The 21459-nt window shown below is 42.5% G+C and overlaps 2 protein-coding genes across 4 annotated transcripts; both read left to right on the top strand.

Annotated features, from left to right (window-relative positions):
- The first annotated feature begins 2021 nt into the window (after positions 1 to 2021).
- Positions 2022 to 9787, top strand: LOC103712685 (ETHYLENE INSENSITIVE 3-like 3 protein). 3 transcript variants are annotated; one of them, XM_008799272.6, is made up of 3 exons: positions 2022 to 2206; positions 2949 to 4876; positions 9303 to 9787. In XM_008799272.6, exon 2 carries the CDS (start codon positions 3038 to 3040, stop codon positions 4874 to 4876), a length of 1839 nt encoding a protein of 612 aa, XP_008797494.4. In that variant the 5' UTR covers positions 2022 to 2206; positions 2949 to 3037; the 3' UTR covers positions 9303 to 9787. The 3 variants fall into 3 exon arrangements, with proteins under 3 accessions (XP_008797494.4, XP_008797493.4, XP_089781258.1); XM_008799271.6 differs by having other exon boundaries at positions 2031 to 2206; positions 2949 to 4908; XM_089925132.1 differs by lacking the exon at positions 9303 to 9787 and having other exon boundaries at positions 2051 to 2206; positions 2949 to 5051.
- A 3392-nt stretch (positions 9788 to 13179) lies between these two features.
- Positions 13180 to 16502, top strand: LOC149768725 (uncharacterized). Its single transcript, XM_089926170.1, has one exon. It carries the CDS (start codon positions 14112 to 14114, stop codon positions 16500 to 16502), a length of 2391 nt encoding a protein of 796 aa, XP_089782296.1. The 5' UTR covers positions 13180 to 14111.
- Positions 16503 to 21459: the final 4957 nt, after the last annotated feature.

Genomic DNA, 21459 nt, shown 5'->3' with positions numbered 1-21459 from the left:
GAAGGAAATATCGAGAGTTGAATAAGTTAGAATTTTTCTTTCTTCTCTATTTCTAAATGTGCTTAACAGGAGCATGGTGGGGCCATCTTGGGAAAGTGTATTCGGCTTGTATTAGATCTTTTTAAAAAATAAACCCAAAAAAAATATAAAAAAGTGGAGTTAGGACTTTTTATGAAACATAAGTTAAAACATAAAAAATTAGAGTTGAAACCAAGATGGAGTCAAATTTTAATAGTAAGATTTGTTATTCAAAGTAATGGAAAAAGTAAAAAAAAAAAATGTAATAAAATTAGAGCTAGTTGAATAAAATTGATAGATGCTTTTGGAAGGCATGGGATTAATGCATGATAATCTTTTAAAAAATTATGGAACGCCAATAAAACATGCAATGTTATATGATAATGTATGCATTGTTGAGTAATAAAACAGATCCAAGAAATGAGTTGATGTATAACAAATTTTAGAATTTTGAGATGAATTTGTCGTAAAAAAGAAGGATAGAGCAAAAAAACGAAGATATTGCAGAATATGCATGAGTTGCATAAATTAAGATAAAGTGATGGATGGTCAAAATCCAAAACAAAGTTAGAAGGAGATCTTAGTGAAAAAGGATTATAATAGTTCATGCTAAAGGATATAGAAAGAGGATGCAGGGGAAGACCTAGAGTCACATGGATGAAAGTTGTGGGTTGAGATTGTATCTTTTATGTGCAAGAAGGATTCACTTTCCTTCGTGCGAATCCATGCTAAAAAGAGTTTCCAAAAAAGAAAAGATAAAAAATTGTATAAAGTTTCTAGCATACTAAATACTTATAATGTCACAATCAACTAGTTTAATCGGTGAAGCAACTTGGATTGGATACCAATAATTTGGATTTGAGTCTATACCAACTCATTCATTGGGGACAAGCTCTATTGCACGAGTACACCATATATTTCATAAATATTTTTAAAATATTAATATGTTTTAAATACTGATAATTCTGCCAATCATAAAGATAGAAGTAGTATCAATCGAGGATAATTTGAGAGAATAACAACTAAAATAGTTTAAATGCGTGTAATATATGCCGAGGGATATACCAGTATGAATAAATGATTCGATACGCGTAAAAGAAATGAAGAAAGGTACGAATAGATAAAAAATTACACAAACAAAGTAGATCCTAAATGGAGGGGAAAAAACAATTTAGCCAACTTTTAATTCCTTTTTAATCCTAGTTAAATTTCTCATTGCATGAAAAAAAAGGATTCTAATATTATTGGACTCTAAGGAGTCCAAGAGGATAAACTCTATCTAGACTTCTGACTTCTCAAGGAAACCAATTGCTAAACCTTAGGAGTCCAAGAGGAAGACACACTCGACAAATTGGGTTTTGCTTGATTTATGCATGACAAGATCATTGGAGTGTTACATAAATACGTTCACAAGCATATTATATTAGTGCCTAAGTCTTATATTCTTAAATTTATCATACATCTGAAATCTTTAGTAGTATTGAGGATATTCACTCGCATACCATGATGATATATATCAATATGTGTAAATGCGTATGGTGTGATGCATGGTTGACCTGGACCTCTCACGGGGGGACTAGCTTTTTTGACGCGCATCACGCGCGTTGAGGATTTGACGGGCAGCGATCCATTGAATTTGGATGGACCGCCGTCACTTAAAAATATCACGTGCATGCGCGACGAAACACGGTTAATGATGCGATGATGGGATAAATGCAATGGTTAACCAGCGCGACACGACGCAAGAGAAAAAGGCAGACGTCCATCAATAAAGGGATATGTTTCGCGCCAAAGAAGGATTTCCCTTCCTTCGCGCGAATCTACCGTTGGATCGCGCAATGGTTGCTTCGCGATTTGCGCAAGAGATGAATGGATTTGTTCGGAGTGCTTTCAGATCTGTGCAGAGTGCGATCCGACGGGCGATCGCGCGAAAGATACAACCCGAACCCCCCCCCCCCCCAAAAAAAAAAAAGAAATGTAGTGGCATTTTGGACATTTTACTTACTATGACGGCTTTTAGCGTGTCCCCGCTGGCTTTCTCTCTTCCCTTTCCTCGACCTTTCCGTGCCCTCATCCGCACGCCCCCAAAACCAAAGACAAAGAAGGGAAAAACTCGAACCTTTTAACAGACCGGGCGGGGTTTCCATCTCCTTTAGATTCTGGGGTGGTCGATTCGAGCTCCAATATGGTACAGATTCAATCCTTTTCTTTGATGATAAAACTAAGATTTTTATACATTTTTTTTTCCGTGGATTTTCTGATTCGATAGTGATCAAGAGAAAACATTTCGAAGTGCTTATCCATTCGAATTCGATCGTCGAATCATTAGAATCCAAGTTGATTTTTATTATCGGGTGAGATGAAATGGGATTTGATTGGCTTCGACTACGATGGAGGTCAAAAGTGGGGTTTTTGATGAAATATTGCTTACGTTTTCTCCGCTTTATGTCGTTCTGATTGTTGATTCTGTTCGTTTTGTGGGTTTTACATTAATTTTTTTTATCGTTTCCGGTAGGGAATTATGTAAGAGTTGTTAGAAGATATTTGGATGTAAAAGGAACAGGAAAATCCTGAAATTGAGTTTGTTGTTTTATTCATAATTTGGCTCCTTTTGTTCCCTTTAGTTTCATGTTGATTTTGGCCTTCTAAGTTGAGGTTGGGACAGTGGGTTAGTTGAAATTGGTGGTGAATCAGATTGGCGGTTTTAAAATTCTCTTGTAGGTTTTTTTTTTTTTTATCTGTCTTCTCTTGTGTTTTGTTTGTATGGAATTGTACAGCACGTGCTTGTTCTTTTGGCAGCAAGCAGGTTGATTAAGTTCTCGAGTAATTATGAGAACTTGCTTTAGCTAGCTATGGGTAATATATGTATTGGAGCAGATCGGTGTGTGTGAGCTAATTTAATTTTCCTTGTATGCTGTGAATACTGGTAGGATATGCAAAATGTCATAGATGGTCACTGAGGACAAGATTTTCGGACTGGAACACGGGAAAATCGATCAGGCATCAAAAATCTTATAGGATGGATCACCTTGCAATGCTTGCGCAGGAGTTGAATGATGGTTCAGATTTTGAAGTCGATGGTGTCAGATGTGAAAACCTCATAGAGAATGATGTTAGTGACGAAGAAATTGAGCCAGATGAATTGGCAAGACGGATGTGGAAGGACAGAGTTAAGCTCAAGAGAATCAAGGAGCGGCAGAAGCTTGCTGCCCAACAGGCTGCTTCCGAAAAGGCCAAGCCCAAGCAGGTCTCTGACCAGGCTCGCAGGAAAAAGATGTCAAGAGCGCAAGATGGGATACTTAAATATATGTTGAAGTTGATGGAGGTGTGTAATGCTCGTGGATTTGTCTATGGCATAATTCCCGAGAAGGGAAAGCCTGTGAGTGGTGCTTCGGATAACATAAGAGCTTGGTGGAAGGAGAAGGTGAAGTTTGATAAGAACGGACCTGCAGCTATCGCAAAGTATGAGGCAGAGAATTTTGCAGCCAAGAATGCACAGAATAATGGAAGCAAACTTCAGCACAGCCTTATGGATCTTCAAGATGCTACTTTGGGATCACTTCTGTCGTCATTGATGCAACATTGCGACCCACCACAGCGTAAGTACCCGTTGGAGAAGGGTGTTCCACCTCCTTGGTGGCCTTCAGGAAATGAAGACTGGTGGGTAGATTTGGGATTACCAAAGGGTCGAGTTCCCCCCTATAAGAAACCACATGATCTGAAGAAGGTGTGGAAGGTTGGAGTACTGACTGGTGTGATTAAACACATGTCTCCAAATATTGACAAAATCAAGAACCATGTCCGGAAATCAAAGTGCTTGCAGGATAAGATGAGTGCCAAAGAGAGCTCTATTTGGTTAGGAGTGTTAAATAGAGAGGAAATGATTGTTCATCAGCTCAGCAGTGACAATGGGATATCTGATGTAACTCAGCATAGTGGTTGTGGGGAGAGAAGGGAGGATACAAATGGCGGTGGTAATGAATATGATGTTGATGATTTTGAAGATGCTCCTGGCTCTGTATCATCTAAAGATGATGAGAGAAATCTGCCGATAAATGCTCAAACTTGTGGAGAGAATACCACTTCAATCATACGAGAAAACTGCCTGGTCGAAGATGGCAACCAACTTGTTCAAGGAAAGGAACAAGCAAGTGAACAGCCACAGAGAAAAAGACCTCGAGTAAGTTCAGCCATTGTTGATCAGCAATCAACAGTGATTCAGAATGAACACCAATCAGAGGAATCAAGAAATGCTATCCCAGATGTTAATTTTGCAGACTTACCTATTAGTCATCATCATATGCCAAATATCAACCAAGAGGATTGCACAAATGCAGCTTCAAAACATCATGAAGATCCTAGAAACCAGTACCTTCTCTCTGAACCTGGAATTAACAACTTGGCAGCCATCCCTTCTGCTAATGTCACAGCCCAAAGTATGTATGTTGATGGCCAGCCCTTACTGTATGCAGGTGTAGGGCATACTGAGTTACAATCTGGGACAATTTTGGGGTCAGGAACCAATTTTCATTTTTTCTCACCAATGGAATATGGGCTATCTCAGGACAAACAGCAGCTCCCTGTTTCTGATACTGATAATCAAGTAAGACCTGAGGGTACCGGAGTTCCTATTAATAATAATGTCTATGGGCATACACTGGCACCAAATAGAAATTCAAATGAAGCTGCTGGAGCCATGCCTACCTTTGTAGACGAACCTTTCTACAGTGAGCATGATAAATTTATTGGCAATTCTTTTGACGGGCTGCCGTCAGATTATATTGGGATCAACAGTCCAATTCTTGACATTGATGAGCTGCTGCGAGATGATGATATAATGGAGTACTTGGGAACATAAGTGCGTAAAAGATTTTATTATGCCATTTGCTGGTGATGCCCATCTTCTTAGTTCCATTTGGTCATTTCATTCTCTTGCTTCTAGTCTGTTGTGTAGGAGGTGTTGTGCGCCTTTCTGTTAATTGCTTTATCCAACTCCCTATTCAATATTCATATTCGCATAGTTTAGTTGAACATTCATGTGATGATTTTATGAGTTTACCATTTACAATTTTTATTGTTCTAAACAATGTTCTAAGGCCCGGCCTAGACAACAACCCGTTTTGGTGTTTGGATCACGAGTGAGCGGGTTGGCTCCAGGTCAACCATGGGTTGACTCATTAACACATGAAATCATTAAATAAAGGATGTCCTAGTGCATGAGGCTTCAGCTATTGCAAGATCTAGGGAGGGTTAGATGTACATAGCCTTACCACTACATGTAGAGAGGCTACTTTTTTGTTTCAAGCTATGACACTTGGGTAACAATTAAGCAACCTTACGTCATGCCAAAGCCTGCCCTATATTAACTCGTTAGATCATTAAAAAAAATTATCAAATAAATACTAAAAATAGTATAAATACTTAAAAATTCAAAAAATTTAAAAATTTAAAAATGAAAAAAATGAAAAATATAGTATAATAATTCTTCATTATACACAATATTTATATCATAAAAATGAGAGTTTTTCAATTCCTACAACTTATTCTACAACAAATTAATACGAAAGATATACATATTAGCACCTAACAAAAGCACCTTATAAGTTTTTCATTTTTTTTTTTTGGGAGAAAGAGGCAAAGTACAATTTACAAGTTAACAACTTGAGTAAATAGAATCCATGACATCTACTGATTGAAAAAAATAGCATATGAATAGTAGGTCAAATTGGGCGGCCTAATAGCAGGTCAAACTGGGTGGGCTAATAGTGGGTCAAACTGGGCGGGCCAATAGCGGGTCACTCGTGTTTTTAGGAAACCCAAGCTTGTGGTTGACTAGACTGTGTAGGCTTATGGGTCATGGGTCAGGTCGGCTAGACCTGGCTGGGTCTTAAACCATTGGTTCTGAATGCTACTATTGAGATTCTTGAGGAACCGAAAGAACTTTGAATGTTTTGAGAATTAGGGTTTTATCTATATTGTGGCATGAGTAGCAATTAAAGGTCCATGGAAAATGTAAGAAATCAAGTTCTTCTTTCCCCCCTTCCAGAATGCATTTAAATCCTCCAACAATAGAAACCCCCCCAAATTTCCCCCCGTCTGAACACTAATTTATTCTTGGGGTTTTTCAATAAATTGATAAAATGTGGCGGATAGAGTCGATCTTATTTGGATCCTGTGAAGAATGGATTTGGATAGCTCCTATCTTCTTTCTCAACTTTTTATCACCATGAAATTGTGGAGATCAAGCTAAAAGATCAATTAAAAGGTCATCATGAGTGTATTGCTCATTTGGGCTTGGGGTGATATGGGACCAATCCGCCCCGGTTCAGGCCAATATGGGCCTGGATTTGTTGATTCTTGGGTGTAATAGCCCCTCCTATACTGGCTCAAGGGTACTAAAATATGTACCGCTTGATATGGGGTCGCCAAGCTCAAGATTTCAATCTTTGCATAAAACAAACCATAAAGAATCTATATTGTGCTAACACCATGTTATACTTCTGTGTGTTCATAATTAGGAATACATTAAAATTTTCATTATCATTCTTAATTTTTTTTAATTTTGTTTTCTGAATGGAGTACTGGAAGGACTAGATGTTAGAACATAGCATTCTGATGAATGAAACTAATTAAACCCAAAATTCAGTTTAGTTTGTACTAATTATTCATTCTTATTGAGCTTTGTATTAGCTATTGATGTCATCTTTTCAATTTGTTATTTACCAATCATTCCAATTGATGATTCATCCAAATTTCACTAAACTTTTCTTTTTTTTGAAAATAATTAGCTAGATAAATTATTGACATCAAGTTATCTATTGCTTAAGATGATATCCTACTCTTGTAGAACTGATGATCTGAGGATACCCTTACAAAATAGAGTTTTGTTTTTTGTGGAAGATCCAGGAAGCGAGGGAAGTAAACATGGATGATTGTGAGAATGGATATAGAAAATTTTGTGTTGATAAAGGATAAATTGGTGCACTGGGAGCTAGGATTCATGAATGTGACCCTTTGTTGTTGGGATAACCTTTGATGGTATAGTTTTAGTTATCTTAATTGCAAGTGATGAGTGTCCAATGCTTTGCATGGGGTACATCGTACCATAAGTACCTTTGATTAGACTATGCTAGTATGGCAGGCTAAGCTGATGCCCAGTGAACCTATCCACCCAACCCCAAGCTATAATGATTTTTCTGAAGCACTTTATTTCATACACAGGGGTTCCAGTCAGACCTGCAAGAGTACCACCACCCCAGAGGTCAAGCCAAGAGGAAATGTTTGTCCCTTTCATTTTTGACTTGTATCGAAGTTCTCCCAGCTCCTTGAACACTCAAACTAATGAATTAAGTATTCTCTTACCTGTTGTCCAAGTTCACATGCAACAGTAACCAAGAAAGCCTCTCTTATTAATTTTAACATAGTTATTAACAGATTTTTTCCCCCTAAACTCATAGTGATAGGCTGTTTTCTTTGGTGCCTGGCCAAGTTCTTATTTTCTTAGTCAGGTATGCTGCTTAACCGTAAGCCTGGTAAAGATGATTAAAGAGGTATTGAAGGCTAAAAATTATTTCTTAAAGCCATGCTATTGGAGAAGTCTTAACTGTTATGATGGTAGAAGCACAATAAAGAATAATTTGATGGCCTGGGAATTTTGAGCTTCATACTTGCATATATCTATCCATATATATATCTGTACATATTAGACTTGGTTAAAGAGGAACTTGCAGCTCATTAGAATGTCCTCAAAGACGTATATCTAGAATAAAGCAAATACTTAGTGTTCAACAGAGTGTGATTACAATTTTATGGGTGAACTCAGGCTTTCTTATCAGAGTGGTGATTTAAAAGATACATATTTGGCTAAGAAGCTCTAGCTGCTGGAAGTCAGGTTTTGATTGCAAAAACACTCTTGACAGCACAACCATATTTGGACCTTAGCTTAGTGGCTCAGAATAACAATTCTGATATGTTGTTTGAGATTGCACGCTGGAAAAAATAAAAGAAAATGAAATCAACTAAATGGATTGGATCTATGTTCTCCTGTCTTGGCTTCTTACTTACTAGAAGGACCAAAAATGACTTCATGAACAGCAGTTCAAGCGAACTGTAAAACTGAAGTTTATTCCCTCTTTCTTTTTCCCATCCATTTTTGTGAAGCAGTAGATCATAGTTTAGGAGTTATAGTTCTGAAGGATAACCAAAGCCTATTTATCTTGTCTTAGTGATCTCATAACCAAGTAGAATGCCCTTTTAATAACCATTTGGTGGATGTTGGTGGCAGTCTGCCTTCAAAGTGTAAGGTATTTGTAGGATAAATGGCGCTTGTATCTCTTCATGATAAGAGTTTCTGGTCTCTTGAGAGTTTTCTATGCTTTAATTCTGACAATCTAGTGTCTAATAAGTTTTCCATCTGTCTGCAGCCAAGTGGAATTAGCAGTCTTCCTTCTGTTATCTTCACAAACACTCCTTGATATAATCATTCTAGTGACTTTAATGTTCTTTTGGCTGTCGCCAGCAAGTTCACGTATGTGGTCTTATAATTCTTTGCTTTGACATGTTTATCAGCGAAATATTTTTAAACTTTTCGAGTGATTTCTCATTTGCGTAGAGGAGTGAATGTTGTTGAGTCTTGCTCTGAACCATATTGGAGGGAACAACTTTCTCTCTAGGTGTCTTTGATGGGAGAATCATGGTAGAGAATCATTTCTGGGAAGGAATCATTTCACACACACACCCACCACATGCATGCTGTGGGAAGGAAGCATCACACATACATGCGCACGCGCGCGTGCACACACAGAGAGAAAGAGAGAGGTACATACATTAGGGTTTTGGTGAAACAGGAGCTTGTAGCTTAATTCGACAGGGACTTGTAGCTTATTCAGGATGCCTACGAAGATGTCTGTGTCAGCAAAAATAAGGCCTTGTGAAGAAAATTAGTTCGAGGTCAGGCTGGTTCTGATTCGTGAAATTGATTTAAGAAGTCTGACCATCCTGATTGGTCCTCTGGGACTGCACTGGGGGGAATATGGAGCTAAGAAGAGATTGATGATATGGAATCAGGCTCACTTTTATAAACTATAAATTTCTAGGTGTTGGTCACGAAGGTATGGTAACCTAGTGTGCATGTAATGAGGCAAGATGCTTGACAAATGCATATGCTTGGCTTGACTTTTATTGCTGAGCATTTGTATAATACTTTATTATTAGAGTCCTAGGGACTTTAATTTGTTTGCATCTAACATCATGATCATGTGATAAAAATCTGATTATGTTCTCAGGTCTGCTGACTTTCTGGACGATGTGTCTGATGGAGACAGGAGGCAATGCCCATCGGTCACACTGCCGAGTGTCCTGGAGATCAATGCTACTGAGGTCTGGTCTCCGACTTTGGTTTAACGTTAGAAGGCTTGTGCCCAACTTGTAGACCTCTGGAGACTTGTAGACATGCCAAATTAACTATTACTCAGATGACAAGTTTGGCAAAACAGTCTTTCGCTGTATTCTTTACATCAACTATCCGATCTAGTGTCCTGTTTCCATGCATCTAAGTAGGCCACCAGGGTCAGACGGACCCATGCCCAGCCAGAATAATAAGTTGACTACTTGTGAAATAGTCTGGTTCAATGGGTCGTCTTGGTCTAAGTTTGGACCCATATGCTGTTATGGTTTTTTTTTTTTTTTTTGTGGTACAAATATGCTCTTATTGTTGGATAAAATCTGACTGCAACTGAAGCAAAGGGCAGGTTAATGTGCTCATTCTTTATTTTCTGACTCTACAGCTCAATGATGTTAAAATGTTAAAAAAAATTATCGCTTTTTGTTGTTGATTGTTTATGTGCAGTTGAAAATAAATTTTCAGGTTAACCTGACAACAGCTCTATTCATCCAGAGATTTGGATGAGGATAGATTTGGTTGGCGGCCTGATAAAATTATTATCTCTGGACAATGATACAGATATAAAATGTCTTAGACATTACACCATCTTTCATTACTTCGATGATTTATCACTCAGGACATGTTATTCTGTGTGCTGGTTTAAATCATGTTGCTCATAGCATCTCACACAATCATTCTCTCTGTAGCTGACTGAAGTATCAGTTAAATTGTCTTCCCTTAGACAAGCTCCATTTTCCTTAGGATGAGACCCAACAGAACCCGACCTGAAGCCTGAATGATTTAAGGGAGTGTTTGGATACTAGAAGATCTTATCGGCTCGATGAGATCTTCGGGATAAAGGCTCTTATTATCTAAATTTATGCAAGAAGCTCAGCCCGAAAAAGGAAAGGAAGGGATTGTGGCTGGCCAAAATACTTCTGGCACCAGTAATCTGAATGATTTTGTCGATTAATAACGTGATTTAACTTATCTCGATCATTGCAGGGATGGTGCACTCCATGAACCCTTTCCATCTCTCAATGCCATCCTTTTTTTAGCTTTGCTTCGTGAAATTCTTCTTCTTTTTTTTTGGTTATGATAGTTCTTTACACTACTCTAGCTTGAGTACAACCCACAGAATCCAAAAGCAAGAAATGCCAAAGTAATGGGGGGATCCTTTTTGATGTGTCCAGAGAATTTCGCCGGAATGCTACGCAGCAAAGGAGGCAATCCAGTCCACAGCCTTGTAGTCGCCCGTCATCTCCTAGATATCATGTAACAGAGGGTTGTCCCCCTCCCCCCTCGACCCCCCAGACCAATCCAGTCGAAGGCATCTTGTCGCTGGATAAACTATTCCACCATCCAAACTGGAAGTTGCTTCAGAGTTCTGATTGCACCTGCACTAGTTCATGAGCTAACCCGAACCATCAAAAAGGCTCCAATCAGAAAAACAGGGAGAAAAGGCAAAGATAACTCTTGCTGTGGCTTTGTCCTTGGTTGTCAACACGTCATGCTGTAACAGTAATAATGTGAGAGTTGGATCATCCATTTGTCATTAAATCTCTAACAAATATAACTCATGCTGTGGTTTTGTTCTTAGTCCTCTGGGGTAATATTTTTGGCCATTAGTCAGTATCAATCTCCATACTTACGAGGTGGTATCCTTAGAGAGAAATGGGGCGTCTAACGTGCTCCCTGCTATAGGCTTGGAACAATAAACATCATGTGTCCTCTCTTATTTTCTCAGGTTGGAGCCATATGTTTCCAATATCTTGGCAAGGAGCTCAAACATCCTGTTGCTAAATTTTAGACATCTTAAACACAGTTTTGTAGTCTGCTTCTAAAGTTGATGGGTGACAACAGCAAATAAACTCAAATATACCAGGAATGTATTGGAAAAAAATGTCTAATTATGTAAAAAATATTCAAGTGCATGGCATGGTGTAATCCATTCAAATCTACTATTCATGTACTGTGCTCGTTGGACGATCTCTGTTTTTGGTTATGCCGTATAGCAAAGCACAAGAAGAATACGACCAATATGATTTCCAAGGAAATTAATCTTCATCATTTCCAAGTGGTACAAGAGGGTTGCATGATGGGGACATCAGCTAGGTCCCCATTTTATTTGCATATTTGCTTATTGTTATTTCTGGGTTTATTTGTGTTTTAGGATTTATTTGTGGTTTATTTTATTCTGGGCTTATTTGCATTTTAGGGCTTATTTGTGGGGAATTATTTAATGTAAGGGGTTTATTTTAATTGTTCTTATGGGGCCCTATTTAAAGGGTACTTTTATGTTGATTAGGGTTTTAATGAAGAATTAAAGATTTCTTTCCCCCACGTTTCCTCTTCTTCTCTTCTCCTCCCTTCTCCTTCTTCTCTTCTTCTTCCTCCTTCTCTTCCCCTCTTCTCCTTCTTCCATTTAAAACTTGGTCCGGCATCAACTTGGTATCAGAGCCGTCGGCTTTGCCCCTGCTGCCAAAGCCACGAGCCAGATTATCTGCCAACGCCCGGGGTCTAGCTTCTCTCTCTCTCGGTTCTCACCAGAGGCAAAGGGAAACCCTGTCTGCGTGCCCTTCCCACCAGCCGTCACCACCGTGAACACCTCTACCACCCACCGCCAGACCACCGGTGGTTCTTCTGCGGTCTCCCAGAAGTTAAGCCGTAGCCGTCCGGGATCAAGCGTCACAAGCAAACAGCAAAAAAAAAAAAAAAAAAAAAGTCTGCAGCCGAGAGAGAAGAAAGAGCCACAGTCCCTGCACCGGATTCCCCCCTCGCGTCCATTTGACTTGATCCCTCGGTCGTCGCCGTTGCCCCACCACCTGCAACCACCGGCAGCCGGTGTATGGCCGATCGTCGCCGGATTCCCGGATTCCTGTGGCCGCACGAATATTACGCCGTACGTCGACCACGGACACCGGAGCGCGTCGAAGGGCCACGTGTGACTCCCGCTGCCGGAAAGAGGAAGAGCGTCGCCGACCTGTTCTCGACCTTGTCCCTCGGCCCTGTCGACGCACCCGCCGACCACCGCGCACAAGGAAATCCCGGCCACCACCACGACCAGCCGCCGCCTGTCGCCGCCGACAACGGAGCCACTGTCACCGTTCCGTTCGGCCGCTCCGCAACCACCGCCGAAGCGGCCGGAACGCCCTCCCGAATCGATCGGGAGGTTGAAGAAGGAGTTACGGTAACGGGTCAGTTCTAAACCCGTTACCCAACCCGATAACCCGGGTCTCCAACAAAAAAAAAAAAAAAATCACGTGATCTGCACGTGCCGGTTTTACAGTTATCGGAGCGGGTTTCATTCGAAACCCGAAACCGATAACCCGAACCCGTTAAGGTTCAAAAAAAAAAAAAAAAATCCCGTAGGATCACGTGACCTGCACGTGTTCCCCCCCCCCCCCCCAAAAAAAAAAAAAAAAAACTAACCTCTGTTTCTTTCGAACGGAAACCCTAGGGTTTCCGCCGCCGACGCCATTGCCGCCGCCCCCTGCCGTGCCGTCTCTGCTGCCGACGCCCTCTCCTCCGTCAACCGAGCCGCGCCGCCCCTGTGTCCGTGCCGTTCGGGCCTCGCTCCGCCTTCGCCGTCTCCGCCGGCCTCGCTCCGTCTCCGCCCGTGCCGCCTCTTGCCGCCGCCGAGATCCGCCATCGCCCGATTCCCGTGTTCTCCCTCCCCACCGAGCTGCACCGCCTTGCCGTCGTCGTCCCCGCCGCTCCCGCGACCGCCCGATTGCCACCACCGCTGCCTCCTACCCTCCTTGCTTCGCCGCTGCCCCTCTGCTCACCGCCTCTCCATCGCCGTCGCACGCCACCGCAGCTCCGCCCCTCCTCCTTACCACTGCCGACCGCCGCCTGCCGTTTTCTCCTTTCGCCGAGAGGCACCGAGCCCCTTCCCCTAACTCCATTTTTCCCCACCCCCTGTTGCAGTCATCCAAGCCACCATCGCGGGCTTCCTTGGCCCGCCTTCCACCAAACCCTCCCGTCTGGCCCTGTTGCCACTTGTCCAGCAGGCCACCAGCCCAGTCCGTCTCTACGGCCCGATTCTGTCCGTCAGCCCAAGGCCCTTGGCCGCAGGCCCTGTTTCAGGCCCAAGCCAGGGTGTTCTTCAGCCCATTTCAACAGCCCAGGAAGCCTTGTGCTGTAGATGCAGGTCCAAAACTCCAGCTAGCTCTGCCCGGCGCCAACTTCGTGTTCGAGACTCCACGAGCAGACGATTCTGGTCCACTGCATTCACCACAGGTAATAGGTTCTTCCTCCTTTGGGCTTGCTTATCTAAATATGTTCTAGTTCTCTTGCATGACAGCCCTATTTTGAAACTTATTTTCTTGTCAAACTGCAAAACCTAGAACATTTTCCACTACACCCGTCCTACCTACCAATTAAATCTAAATATTAAATTAGCACACCGTAGTGTCAGGATATCATCAACATCCATAGATCAGATTACTTTCAGACTTTGAATGACTGTAAAACGTGTTTGCAACCTAACTTCTTATAGTGACTAATTTTCTACTTTAATTCTGAAATAACCAAAGTACAAATTAGTAACATTTAATTTTAAGTTATTTTTGTGAAAAGTTGCTGATTTCTGAATTCATAGTAGGTTGCATTAGTGGGTTGCATCAGTAGGTTGTCCTGCATTACATTTGGACAATTAGGGTTCATTAGTAGCATTGCATATCATATCACTAACTAGAGTAGTTCCTGTATGCCCACCCGTAGTGGTAGAGAGTACCTCCTCACTGACTCTCAGACCCCTTTATCCACCATGGACCCCAGAGTTATACAAGATATTCTGGAACAATTAGCTGCAATACGAGCTGATCAAGACGAATTCAAACGTGAGATCCGTGCTCTAGTACAACACCCTAGGACTCCGGAACCATCATCCCCAGTTGCAGCTTATCCCGAGTTTGGTTTGACCACACCGCCTGTAGCTTTTCCCCATCCCCCTAGGAACCAACTTCATCCTGATCACCAGCGCGATTTTGATGAGCGATTACTTCGTACCGTACGAGTAGATGCCCCCACATTTGCTGGTCAATTAGAGCCGAGCGTGTACCTTGATTGGAGAGCAGCCATGGACAATTATTTTGAGTGGTACGATATGACTGAAGATAGAAAAGTACGGTTTGCCAAAATGAAGCTTATTGGGCAAGCTCACTGGTACTGGCATAACGTTGAACATCGGCGTGAGACCCAGAGGCTTCCACGCATCACCACGTGGGAGGATATGAAAGAAAAACTGAATGAGAAGTATCTGCCATTCTCTTACCGACAACGCCTTATGGATAGGTGGCAGAAACTAACTCAAGGAACTTCAACTGTTGCCGATTACATTGCACAATTTGAGGAGTTTCACATGAGGTGCGGTGTAATCGAAGAGGAGACTGTTACTCTTTCTAGGTTTCGAGCCGGACTCCGTGAGGAGATCCAGAAAGAATTAATCCTCCGAGAGATTACTACCCTTGGCCAGGCATACCAATTGGCTCAAGACGTGGATAGTTTTTTACGAGTCCCTGTGGTGAGACGTACCGACTCTCGGTTCTTACCCCCAGGAGCCCGACCTAATCAAAGCCATCTCCCACAACCCAGACCACTCTCCAACCATCCTTCCCAGCCCGGTTCTAGCCAAACACCGACTAGGACGTTCCTGGTGCCTGCTCAAAGTACATCAACTGATAAAGGAAAAGGCATATTAGGGTCCAACCCGCCCTTAAGAAACCAAACCCAGTGTTTCAGGTGCCAAAAGTTTGGTCATATTGCGTCCCAATGTAATGCCAAGACCTATTTAATGACTGAACTGGAAGCAGGAACCCAGGATACTGAATGTGTCGAAGAAGTCTATGAACCAAACATCGAGGATTTTGTAGATGACTTTGGAGATGAAAAGACCGGATTAGAGTTTGTTCAGACTGAATACCAAAATGAGCCCACTGATAGTAATGACCAAAACCATAGGCTCCATGTGGTTAGGTGCACACTAGCCCAAACAAAGACCGAACAAGACTGGCGAAGAACCTCCCTATTTTATACACTTATTAAGATCAATGGTAAAACATGCAAAATCTTATTTGATAGCGGGAGTTGCATCAATGCCATTGCGTCTGGAGTTGTTTCTCGCCTTGGCCTGAAATCTACCCCTCATCCTAATCCATATAAAGTAGCCTGGGTAGATAAGACGTCCATTTCGGTTTCAGAAAGATGCCTTGTCCCGATTCAATTCCTATCTTATAAAGACGAGATTTGGTGCGACTGCCTTCCGATGGACGTAGGTCAAGTCATTCTAGGAAGACCTTGGTTATACGATAGGGACGTCACACTTCATGGTCGGTCAAATTCGTGTAGTTTTATGTTCCAGGGTCGGAAAATTATACTGAATTCATTGCCTCCTAGAGAGCCCGGCCCTGAGAAGAAGGGTGCTACACCACAAAAAGAAGAGTCACTTCACATCATTACTTCGAAAGAGGTAATGAAAGATATCGAAAGCCATTCACCTGTGTTCGCCCTTGTGGCTAGAGTTATTAATGTGGAGTCAAATGTCGAACATCCGGCCGCCGTAGTTCCTCTGTTGGAGGAGTTTCACTCTGTCTTCCCAACTGATCTTCCAGAGGCACTCCCTCCAATGCGTGATATCCAGCACGTAATTGATCTCATTCCTGGAGCGTCACTGCCAAATCTTCCCCACCATAGACTCAATCCAAACGAGCACACTGAACTGAAACACCAAGTTGACGAACTCGTCACTCGAGGGTATATTCGTGAGAGTTTGAGTCCCTGTGCTGTACCTGCACTCCTCACTCCCAAGAAAGATGGCTCTTGGAGGATGTGCGTCGATAGCCGTGCTATCAATAAAATCACGGTTAAGTATCGTTTTTCCATTCCTAGGCTGGACGACCTTTTAGACTATATGTCTGGTGCTACAGTTTTTTCCAAGATCGACCTAAAGAGTGGGTACCACCAGATTCGGATTCGTCCTGGGGATGAATGGAAAACTGCATTCAAAACCAAAGATGGACTCTACGAATGGTTAGTAATGCCTTTCGGATTAACAAATGCTCCAAGTACTTTTATGAGGGTGATGACACAGATCTTTTGACCTTTCTTGAACAAATTTGTCGTTGTATACTTTGATGACATCCTCATTTATAGTCAAACTCAAGAGCTCCATCTCTCACACCTAAGGCAGGTTTGTGAAGTCCTGCGGAAAGAAAGCTTCTTTGCAAACCCTAAGAAGTGTGCCTTCCTGACTGATCACGTCACTTTCTTAGGATTCATAGTATCTTCCAAGGGTGTCTCCGCTGATCCAGAAAAAGTAAGCGCGATAGTCGATTGGCCTGAGCCCAAGACCTTAGCCGAGGTACGTAGTTTTCATGGTCTGGCTACTTTCTATCGTCGCTTCATTAGGAATTTTAGTTCAATAATGTCTCCCATCACAGATTGCATGAAGAAAGGAGACTTTATCTGGACTAAGTCGGCATCCCAAGCATTTAAAGATATTAAGCATAGGATGACCGAAGCACCTGTCTTGCGCCTCCCTGATTTCACTAAGGTATTCGAGGTCGCATGTGATGCCTCTGGCGTTGGCATAGGTGGTGTGTTAAGCCAAGAAGGTCACCCTGTCGCGTTCTTTAGCGAAAAGTTAAGTGATGGCAGGTTGCGTTATTCCACCTATGATAAGAAATTCTATGCGGTAGTGCAAACTTTGCGACATTGGCGACACTATTTGCTACCGCAAGAATTTGTTCTGTATTCAGACCATGAGGCTTTAAAGTATCTCAATTCTCAAAAGAAATTAAACCTTCGACATGGCCGATGGATTGAGTTTCTACAAGCCTATACTTTTGTGCTGAAACATAAAGCTGGAGTTGAGAATAAGGCTGCTGATGCGCTCAGTCGACGGATCTTCCTCCTATCCATGATGAGCACTGAAGTAATTGGTTTTGAAAGGATCAGGGAACAATATACCACCTGTCCCGATTTTAGTAATGTATACCTGACCTTACGAGATGGAGTAGAGAGAGAGCACGATGATTTCTTTTTACACGATGATTATCTCTTTCGCTCCGACCGTTTGTGTATTCCTCGAACTTCTTTGAGAGATTTTCTAGTATGGGAAATACACGCTGGAGGACTGTCTGGGCATTTCGGGAGAGACAAAACCATTGAGATGGTGGAAAGACGTTTCTTCTGGCCGAGTCTCAAGAGAGACGTGGCCAAGATCGTCGCTCAGTGCCGCACATATCAATTAGCCAAACAACGTAAACAGAACACTGGGCTTTACACTCCACTACCTGTTCCTGATTGTCCGTGGCAAGATGTTAGCATGGATTTTGTGTTAGGGCTTCCACGTACCTCGACCAAACACGATTCCATTTTTGTAGTAGTGGACTGATTCTCTAAAATGGCTCATTTTCTCCCATGTTCTAAGACTTCTGATGCTTCTAGGATTGCGAAACTCTATTTTGATGAAGTCGTTAGACTCCATGGTCTTCCTAAATCTATTGTGTCTGATAGGGATGTTAAATTTATGAGCTATTTTTGGAAAACTCTTTGGCACATGATGGGTACCAAATTAAAATTTTCCTCTGCCTATCATCCCCAAACTGATGGCCAGACTGAAGTGGTCAACCGAAGTCTAGGGAGTCTTCTCAGATGTCTGGTAGGTGAGCATACTAGGACTTGGGATCTCGTGTTACCAACTGCCGAGTTTGCATATAATAGTTCGGTCAATAGGACCATAGGCATGAGTCCTTTTGAAGTGGTGAATGGCTATAAACCTAGGCAACCTATAGACTTGATTCCCATGTCTCATCAACATAGAGTCTCTGAGTCTGCACAATCATTTGCTTCACACCTGCATTCATTGCATCAGGAGATCAGGAAGCTTATTTACTCTAATAACTTAAAATATAAATCCTTTGCTGATTTGCACCGACGTTATAAAGAATTAAATGTAGGTGATTCAGTCATGGTAAGAATTAGACCGAACGACTTCCTTCGGGGACGTTCAAAAAGTTGCAATCTCGTAGTGCGGGACCGTTCAAAGTCCTAAAGAAAATCAGTTCGAATGCGTATGTTGTAGATCTTCCTGAAGACTATGGGATTAGTGCGACATTTAATATTGAAGATTTAGTCCCATACAAGAAATCAACATTCATTCTTTCTGACCCTTTTGTTGATACATCCACTGTTGTTGATCACCCTGCTCTAGCACCTGCTAGTGAGCCTCCACCTCCATAGTTTCATGCACACAGAGAACACATAGAACATATATTAGATGAGCAGGTTATATCTACCAGGAGAGGAAGCTACCAACGTTACCTTGTTCGGTGGAAAGGTCGACCCGAATCAGATGTGTCGTGGATTTCGCGAGCTGAGTTGCAGCGCCTTGACCCGGATCTTCTGGAGCAGTACGACAGCCGACCCGATTTACACTCGACAGGGTCGAGTTTTTCTCACCCGGGAGGAGTTGATGGGGACATCAGCTAGGTCCCCATTTTATTTGCATATTTGCTTATTGTTATTTCTGGGTTTATTTGTGTTTTAGGATTTATTTGTGGTTTATTTTATTCTGGGCTTATTTGCATTTTAGGGCTTATTTGTGGGAAATTATTTAATGTAAGGGGTTTATTTTAATTGTTCTTATGGGGCCCTATTTAAAGGGAACTTTTATGTTGATTAGGGTTTTAATGAAGAATTAAAGATTTCTTTCCCCCACGTTTCCTCTTCTTCTCTTCTCCTCCCTTCTCCTTCTTCTCTTCTTCTTCCTCCTTCTCTTCCCCTCTTCTCCTTCTTCCATTTAAAACTTGGTCCGGCATCATTGCATTTGAGTGGGAACAAGGAATATCCCCAAAAAAACTTAAACCGTAGATATACAGTCAAAACCTAGAGCTGAACATCGAAGGAGAGTGACACTAAATTTCATACTTCTATTTAGTGAGCATGGTACATCGAAATCCTCCCATGTCCGTTATATGAAACATGAGAAATGAAACTAAGTTATAGATCTCTTTATAGTTTAGATATAAATTTTCTAGTTTCAAAATTATATGATTTTTGAATTAAAAAAGAAAATTGAATAATAATTTCCTTTTTTCAAATTGTTGATTGTATTAATTTTAAATTTTGTATCTCTATATAATGATTATATAATGGTTCTATATCTGAATATAGGATATGAAATGCTATAACAAATCCCTTTTTTTGTGGAAAGAAGCAGGGCCGAAGCCAAATTACATGTACAAAGAGCAGGGAGATAAAGCACTTTTTTTTTTTGGGTGCAAGGATAGTTTACACGCGCCGGGCATAGGTACAACCACCAAAATAAAAAAAAAAAGAAGATGACAAAGAGATTGAGGCACTGATGCACCCTCATCCTAGATAAACCCTCCCGAGTGGTAGGCCGCAAATGAGGCCACCCAATCGGCCGCACTGTTTACCTTTCTATAGACATGGGTGGCCCATGAGAGACCATTATCACTTAAGAGTCTACGAATATCACAAAGCAACAGGCTCGAACTCTCACTGAGACCCCGGCCCCGTATCCACTCTATCACTGTGGCTGAGTCTCTCTTAAGCAGAATGCGATCCGCACCCAGCACCCGCCTCGCATAGGTGACTTCCTCTTATGCAGCCCTGAGCTTCGGCAGATCACCGACGTGTCGAAGATCCACCGGCCTCCCGCCGCAACCAATCGAGCCTCGTGGTCCCTGATAATAAAGCCAACGCCTCTGGTACATCCTCCCTCTCAGACACTGCCGTCAAAATTTATATTGAAAAAACTAGGGGTGGGGGCTCCTAGGAGACATGTACGGTCTTGGATGCTATGTGAGCAAGAGAAGAAACCCATATTTTTGCGGCCATCTCTAGGGGTGACGGTGTGACAGCACAGGAGATCCCCTCCGCATGATGCAGGGCCCTATCTGCAACCAACCTCGAATGAACTCTGTTGTCTTCGAAGACCCTAACATTCCTATCTAACCAACAGTGGTAGGCTAGGTAGGCAGCTCTGATCCGGGGTCCCTGCAAGCCTGGCCTTCTCACTGAAGTCTCCAAGAAGAGCAAAAAGTCCGCAGTCGAAGACCACCCCAGTCGTGGATCATAGGGCCCCCAAGCACATCCCTAAGTCTAGGGGCCCTCAAGCATCCAAAGATAGCATGGAAGATGGACTCCTCCACCTTCGGGCACGTCGAACACTTGGAGGGGACATACGCCCTATGTTGAACCAACGTACCTCTAGTGGGTAAGCAACCCTAAGCCACCTTCTAGACAAACATAACCACTCATGGATAGATGCGCAGCCTCCAGATCCGACTCCCCTCAATCTATTAGGTCGAAAGTCTCTCAACCACCTGGGCTAAATCTCAGGCCCTCACCTCCGACCTCCTTGTCATGCTCCACACCCTCCTATCTGCCGCCCCCATAGATGGAATCATTATAGAGAGGATGTGCTCAACCAACTGCTCCCCGAAGGCCTATCGAACAAGATCCTCGTCCCATGCCTGCACTCCCCCCCCCGGGGTAAGTAAATCATGAACTCTGCGCCGCTAGATAGTCGACATCAATTATGGTAGGCCAACTGCGGAGCGGGACCTCAGAGAACTAGATATCTTCCAAAATGTCGATACCTTGACTATCCCTAATCTCCCATATGATCTCCGGTAGGACTACCAAGGCACAGGCGCAGATCTCCCTCCAGACAAAAGAACTGTATCGGCTAGTATGGAATACAGATGTGTCAGCTGGACCCCGTTCTTAGCCCGCATCAAGGCATACCAAAGGCTGCTCGGCTCCAAAAGAAATATGGTTGCTACTCTGGTCGGCAGAATCTCCCGTCTCTCCACTAGGGAGTGAATCCCTAGACCTCTACTCCTGGTCGGCTGGTTGACCGTCTCCCACCTGCCCGCCCTCACAAGAAGCTCCTAAACTACCTCTCCATTAATCGCAATGCAGCCAACGACACCATGGTATGGGACAACAAATAAATAGGGATCAAACTCAGGAATGAACATACCAGGATGACTCTTTCCATCATGGAGAGAGCGCTGACCTGC

Source organism: Phoenix dactylifera, chromosome 1 (assembly GCF_051530095.1).
Source record: "Phoenix dactylifera cultivar Ajwa chromosome 1, Ajwa_hap1_PhDact_Kaust_v1.1, whole genome shotgun sequence".
In the NCBI taxonomy this organism is placed as follows: Eukaryota; Viridiplantae; Streptophyta; class Magnoliopsida; order Arecales; family Arecaceae; genus Phoenix; species Phoenix dactylifera.
The sequence above is the reverse complement of the archived record's forward strand: the minus strand, read 5'-3'. Positions and strand labels throughout refer to the sequence as shown.